The sequence below is a fragment of the Agelaius tricolor genome, unplaced genomic scaffold (assembly GCF_023055355.1).
Source record: "Agelaius tricolor isolate 1412-34295 unplaced genomic scaffold, bAgeTri1.0.p SCAF_9, whole genome shotgun sequence".
Lineage (NCBI taxonomy): Eukaryota > Metazoa > Chordata > Aves > Passeriformes > Icteridae > Agelaius > Agelaius tricolor.
Genome location: NW_027269269.1, coordinates 21,377,177 through 21,384,461, shown reverse-complemented (window position 1 = coordinate 21,384,461; position 7,285 = coordinate 21,377,177). Strand labels below are relative to the sequence as shown.

Genomic DNA, 7,285 nt, shown 5'->3' with positions numbered 1-7,285 from the left:
ATGGGAAAAATCATTGTTTATGAGCATGCCAACTTCCAGGGTATGTCCAAAGAATTCCACACCAACATTGCCAACCTAAAAGATGCAGATTGGAATGATTGTATCTCCTCAGTGAGAGTAATCGGCCATCCTTGGGTGGCTTATCAGCATGCAGACTACAAGGGACAGTTACTGGTACTTGAGGAGGGAGATCATGACTTTGTTGGCAAAAAGATGAATGACAGGATCAGCTCTCTGCAGGTGATCACTGAAAATCTGCACAACCCCCAGATCACTCTCTATGAGCATGCTGATTATCAAGGGAAGAGCAGAATAATAAGAGAAGCAACCAACCTGACCAGGGGACATGATGATAACACCACATCTTCCCACAAAGTTCAGAAAGGTGTCTGGCTGCTGTGTGAGCACGGTGATGGAAGTGGATTTCAATACATTGCCCGAGAACATGAGCACCTTCCAAACTACAAGGCAATCAAGTTCAACGACAAGCTTTCCTTCCTGCGCCCCCTGCGCCCTGGCTGTGGCTGTTAGAATGCAAATCCGGCAGCGCTGAGGAGAGATGCAGTCCCAGCAAGAAAACTGAGACCTTGTTCTCTGCCTCTGCTTGTGCTGCCTTTTCCCCCAGTGTCACAGGACCACCGAAAGGGAGAGCTCTCCTGCCCCACAAATGGCCTCTGCCAATATCTGTAATCCATTTGGTGTTGGTGCCAATAAAGAATCTTTTGCAATCAGCAGTGGGTTATTTTATGCAGTGTTTAGTGTACATAAACATTTCACTTTCATGGAGAGATGTCTCTGTGTATCCAGAGAATGTTTTGTATAGTCATTTACAAATATTTTTCATGGATCTGTCCTGCAGAACTTTATCTCCTTACAGTTTCACTTTCCAGAAACATTGCGACCAGACTAGAGAGCTTGGTAAGCATTTTAATTATTGCTGTGATTAAATTATTGCTAAGCCAACTTTCACCTGTACCCTGTATTTAACTACCCTGTGTATCTTAAGGCATTGATCATAGAATCCTATGAACTCTGAGGTTGGGAGGTGCCTTAAAGATCATTCCAACCCTCCTGCCATGGGCAATGACACCTTCCACTACACCAGGTTGCTCAAAGTCCCATCCAGCCTGACCTTGAATACTTCCAGGAACAGGAAATCCACAACCTCTCTAAACAGCTTGTTTCAGTGCCTCATCATCTTGATAGTAAAGAACTTATTCATAACATCTAATCTAATTCTCTGCTCTTGTAATTCAAAACCATTCCATTCTCATCTTATTACTACTTGCCCACTTAAAAAGCTGCTCTTTCTTATAAAGCCCCCTTCAGGAGCTGGAAGGCTGCAATGAGGTCTCCCTGGAGCTTTCTTTTCTCTGGGATGAACAACCCCAGATTTCTCAACTTGTCTTCATAGGAGAGGTGCCCCCAGCCCATGACCATCTCCCAGTCTGTGCTCCCATGTCTGGGATTGCCCTGACCCAGGTGCAGCACCTTGCACTTGGGTTTGTTGAACTTCATGAGGTGAGTATGGAATCACTTCTCAAATTTGTCCAGGTCCCTCTGGAAGAGGTCTCATCCTTTTGTTGTGTCAGCTGCACCCTTCATCTTTGTGTCATCTGCAAACTTGCTGAGGGTGTCATTGATAAAGATCTTAAAAAGCACTGGTCCCCAAACAGAGCCCTGATGGACACCAGCTCTGCTTCTGGACACAGAGCCACTGACCACAATGCTCTGGCTGTGTGGATATTTCCCGAATAGTCTACCCTTCAAACCTGTGTATCTCAGTTTGGAGATAAGGATGCCATGTGGGACCATGCCAGAGTTCTTAAGGAAGTCGAGGTATGTGAGTGACATTGGTTGGCTTCCCCTTGTTGATGGCTGCAATCCCTCCACCACAGATGGCCACCAGATTGGTCAGGCATAATCTGCCCTTAGTAAAGCCATGCTGGCTGTTTTGGATCACCTTCTTGTCTTGCATGTGCCCTAGAATTTCTTCCATGGGGATCTGCTGCATGATCTTCACAGGCATAGAGGCAAGGCTCACAGGTCTGTAGTTCCCCAGATCTTCCTTTCTCCCCTTTTTAAAAGGGGAGAGTGATATTTCCCTTCTTCCATTCACCAAGGATTTCACCTAAAGGCCATGACTTTTCAAATATGATGGAGGATGGATTGACAACAGCACCAGCCAGTTCCCTCAGGACCCTGGGATGCGTGTCATCCAGTCCCATGAACTTGTGTCTATTCAGCCTCATCAAGAGGTCTCAGACCTGCTCTTCACCTACAGTGGGAGGGACTTCTCTCCCCCAGTCGCACCAGCAGCTTCAGCAACTCCAGAGACGTGGGAAACCTGACTTCCAGTGAAGACGAGGCAAGGAACACACTGAGTACCTCAGCCTTCTCCACATCCATTGCCACCAGCTCTTCCTTCTTGTTTACTGGGGGGGAGTGGGCATCACACTCCACTTGGCCTCATTTTTCTGCCCAGTGTTCTTGCAGAAGCCCTGCTGTGTCAGTCAACACAGGCAGGCAACTGGGACAAGTATAAGCTTGTGGTTGGAACACAAAGAGTAAAGCTATTTCCATTTCCATGGGCTTATGAGCACCCAAACTCTACAGGCCAGTTACTCTGGTGCTTGAGGAGGGAGAGCACAGCATTGTTGGTGAAAGATGAAGGATAGGATCAGCTCTGTGCAGCTGATTGCTGAAAATCTGCACAATCTGCACATGAAGCCCTGAACATGCTGTGCTATCAACTGCTGGGCTTTGTCCCACTTTGAAATAAGCACTGCAGGCTGTGCTGACATGTCAGCCACTTGTGCTCCTCTACTGGGCTCAGGTGGGCAGGTGCAATGGGGATGGCCTAGAATCCATGTGTTTTAGGGCACTTCTTACCGCTTTGCAGCCAGTTTCAGGTTTCCTTGCTCTGTTCACCAAAGTGGGATTTCCCAATTCAATTCCAAGAGCATCTGTCATTCTTCCTACTCTAGAACACCTGTTTTATAATGGCAAGTCAACTGGCAAATGTCACCTTCTGCCCAAAAGAGTTTGTGGAAGAAATTGTTTTGGAAGTCTTATTGAAGTTCCTTGGTCATGTCTGAGAAATCCCTTTCAGAATCTCAGCATGATAATGATGTTACATAGGCACTGTTAATAGGAGAGGGATTATTTTGGATGACTCTAGTTATATTTCCTAGGAAATACACTTAAAGATATTTCCTTTTGGAAAACCACCATTTCTTAGAGAGGAAAGAAGGTATTATCTTATTTTCTTGGCATAGGTAACTGCGAAGTTCCTTACAGCCAGGAGGTCTCTGAGCCAGATTTCTCTGAGTTTTCCCTCTGTTTCTTTTGGGCAAAGAAAATATTACATTGCCTCCCTAACGTGCTGTTACTCTGATTTTAATCAGTGGACATTCCTGTCTGGCTCTGTCTCTCCTGGCCACCAGAGAGGGGATTTTCTTCACTTTGGGGGCTGTGAGGAGGTGGTCTAGTTGCCCTTGGAGTGCAGTGCAGTGCAGACCAGCTGGCAAGTTCTATGCTGCTCAGTTAGCAGTACCCTTGGAATCATGTTCTCTGGTCATCCTCACCCCTCACCCTCATGGCAGATTTTAGGAGGCCTCTCAGGAGGAGACATCAGCAACCATGGCATTCCCTACTGTACTTCTCACATGAGGTTTACCCTTATAAAAGCACACTGTGCAATACTTTTGCACAGTAAAGACTAAAGCATTGTCACGTCTGCCTGCCAATCCAGGAATAAACTGTACCTGGAAGTCCCAAACCCTGCTAAATTACACATGGTATTAAAAAGAGTAAAACAACAACTGCTTGCAAAATCAACAGTCAGCAAAAAACCTTCACATAGGGGATTATTAATCTACAGTGCAAATGGACATTTGAAGAGAATGCAGCATAAGGAAGGCTTGTGGTATTCCAAAAATAGATGTCTAAACAAGAAAGCTTAGACACTATTGCTGTGACAGAGAGGTGATATATACACAGACTCAACTTTTCTTGGCTTGATCAGAAACATCCTCAGAACAGGTTCAGGTGTGTTTGGGTAAACACAGAATATAAAGCGTGGGCTTAAGGTCATATCTTGTATGGCCAGTAAAAGGTGATGTTACACATTAACCACTTCTGTTATTTCCTAATGATGCTGTGTTTGTTTCTGGTGTTCAGGGCTCTGGTGCAGCTCCTTTGGGTCAGCTTTGTGAAGGAGCCACTGTGACTCTGCACCTGCAGGGCAGCTCCATTGCCCAGGCAGCCTCCATCACAGGAGTGCAGGACACCAGCAGACAGGATGGTCTGCTGCACATGCCATAACCTATGGGGTTTTGGCTAGAAGATTTATCATTCACTTGGGGGAACTCTAGCTCTTTTCCAAGTACAGAATTCTCAAACTTGCTGTTTGCAAGCTAGCAAGTTTTTACTGTGGCTTTCCTCCCTACTCATTTCATCTGCTACTGGAATTCCCACAGCATGAATTTACAGCATCTTTCAATGTATTCACCACTGAAAAGCCATTGTGGGAAGCAGGGCTGAAGCAACTCATTTTATTCCCCAAATGCATCTTCAAACACATCTTCCCTTTACCCAATAACAGAGCTGCCCCACTTTCAATTCAGTTCCTGATGCTTCCTTTAATTTTTTCTTGGTTTCCTTGTCAGACTATTCCTCCCCCCTATGCTGCTGTGTTTTCCTGGCAGTGCCTTATTGACTCTGTGTTAATCAGAGCAATCCTACAGCAAAGCTCAAATGAGATTCTCCATCCCTGTAAATCAAATCTCAAAAAATGCAAAGAGCACTGCTGACAAAAGCAGTAATGAGACACTTTCCTTCAGGGATCTGTAGAGGTCATCAGGAAAATAAATGTGACACACTGAAATGTGTGCAGCTGGTTGTTCCTATAAGGAATTCCCTTCCCTGGAGCTAACTTGGTTTTGCATTTACCTGGCCCCAAAGCCCAGTCCACTGAACAGTCTCCCCATCAAATCTCTGTGCTTCCAATTTAGAAAGAAGGAAGTTTTAGGGACCATGTCAGAGGCCTTGCAGAAATCCAGGTAGATAACATCTGTAGCCCTTCCCTTTTCCACTGAAGTTGTCGCTCCATTGTAAAAAGACAGTAGGTTATTTGCACTGGGCTTTCCTTTGCTGAAGCTGTGCAAATCACAAATCACTTCCCTGTCTTTCATGTGCCTACAAATCCAGAAAATGAGAAGCAGGAAGCAGTTTGAGTTACTTAATTGGTAACACATCTCCTTGCTGAATCACCCTAACTAAGCAAGTTAAGAGAGTAGGTGAATACTCTGATAAAAGAGAAGAAATCTTTCTAGGTCTCTTCTCCCTTGAGGAAGTACCATCTCTTGGAGCAGAAGTGCTGTGCTGCTGGCACCTAAATGCCTGTGCTGTCATTCACACAGTGAGCTCATGATAAACCTTATCAGGATCAATGGAAACCATGAACAAATGGTGACCCCCAAGGGTTTGTCCTGCCACCAGTGCTATCAAATGCTTTCCTTGATGCCACAGACATGGGGTCAGGTGCAGCCTCCCTGAGTTTGCAGATGAGCCCAAGCTGAGTGGTGTGTGGCCATGCTGGAAGGAAGGGATTGTTAAGAAGGACCTTGAGAAGCCTGAGAAATGGCCCAATGTGAATCCCATAAATTTCAGCAAGGCTGAGTGCAAGGCCCTGCAGCTGGATGTCAGAGCCATCACCAGGGGCAGCGTAGGCTGAGGGAGGAATGGGCTGAGGGCAGCCCTGTGGGGAAGGAACTGAGAACGCCGGTGGATGAAAGACTGGACGTGACCTGACACTTGCCACCTAGAAAGCCAAATGCATCCTGGGCTGCAGAAAGTGTAGCTTGCAGGATGAGGGAGATGATCCTTCCCTTCTAATCTGCTGTGGTGAGACTCTAGCTGGAGCACTGCATGCAACCCTGGGGTTTCCTGAACAAGAGAGACACAGACCTGTTACAGCAGATCTAGTGGTGGGCCATGGAAATGGTCAGAGGGCTGGAGAACCTCCTACAAAGAAAAGCAGAGATACTTGCAGAGATACTTGCTTCAGCCTAGAGAAGACAAGGCTTCTGGGAGACCTTATTGCAGCATTTCAAAATATAAAGAGGCTTATAAGAAAAGCAGAGAGAGAGAGTCTTTTTACTATGGCCTTTCAAGCTGAAAGAGCATAGGTTTAGGCTAGATATTTCAAAGGAATTCTTCACTGTGAGGGTGGTGAGTCACTGGAAGAGGTTCTCTAGAGAAGATGTGGGTACCCCATCCTTGGATCTCCCCCCTTAGTCAGTTTGTAAGCAGCACCACCTTGTGTGAGTGTTGTGTGCTGGAGGCTAAGAAGGCTCTGCAGAGGGATCAGTGGGCTGAGGCTGATGGAATGAAGCTCAGCAAGGCCAAGGGCCGAGTCCCGCCCTGCAGTCACAAAAGCCCCACACATGGTTGCCAGCAGCTGAACATGAGCCAGCTGTGCCCAGGTGGCCAGGAAGGCCAGTGGCACCTGGCCTGCATCAGCAATGCTGTGGCCAGCAGGAGCAGGGCAGGGATTGTGCCCCTGTGCTCAGCACTGGTGGGGCCACACCTCGAGTGCTGTGCCCAGTTCTGGGCCCCTCACTGCAAGGAAGACATGGAGGGGCTGGAGTGAGTCCAGAGAAGAGAAATGAGCTGTTGAAGGATCTGGAGCACAGGCTCTTGAAGGATCTGATGTGGAGTGGCCAGAGGAGCTGGGGTTGCTCCAATTAATGTGTTCCAGTTACTGTGGTTCAGACGGATGCGGAACGGGGACAGACATGAAGCCACGTTCTAAGGTTATCAGGTCACTCACACTTCAAGGAACTTTTGAACCAGAGCAATGAGATGTCTGGTTGTAGGGCATCAAAACCAAGATAGAATATGAATGATTTTTGATTCCTGAGCATGATATCAACCACTCCTAGTTAATTGGAATTGGGTGATTCTCAATTCAATTCTGTGCAAGTATAAATGCAGACAGGTGAGATGCTCTGCACACACCACTGCCCTGCCCTGGAGGAATTGCCCTGAGCTCTCCCCAGCTGACAGCAAGGTAAGAGGCGCCCTTGGCACAGGAGAGCTGGAAGGGTTTCTTGGGCAGCTGCTGTGAAATGCAGGCCAAGGGCAGGAGGCTTTAGTGCTGGGCTGAGAGCTGCAGCACAGCCGTGAGGGTCTGCTCTGTGTGTGTGTGCAGAGACTGAAGGCATCTCTCAGGGCATGAGGAGATGGATGGCTGCTGCAGGAGAGACACACCTCACCAAGG

The 7,285-nt window shown here is 47.2% G+C and overlaps 1 protein-coding gene across 1 annotated transcript; it reads left to right on the top strand.

Moving 5' to 3' along the window:
* LOC139593188 (epidermal differentiation-specific protein-like) lies at positions 1–531 on the top strand. Its single transcript, XM_071433888.1, has one exon. The coding sequence runs from the start codon at positions 1–3 to the stop codon at positions 529–531; it is 531 nt and encodes a 176-aa protein (XP_071289989.1).
* Positions 532–7,285: the final 6,754 nt, after the last annotated feature.

Bases quoted from the DNA above. Each gene is read 5' to 3' on its own strand.
- LOC139593188 (XM_071433888.1), top strand. From the start codon at position 1: ATGGGAAAAATCATTGTTTATGAGCATGCCAACTTCCAGGGTATGTCC.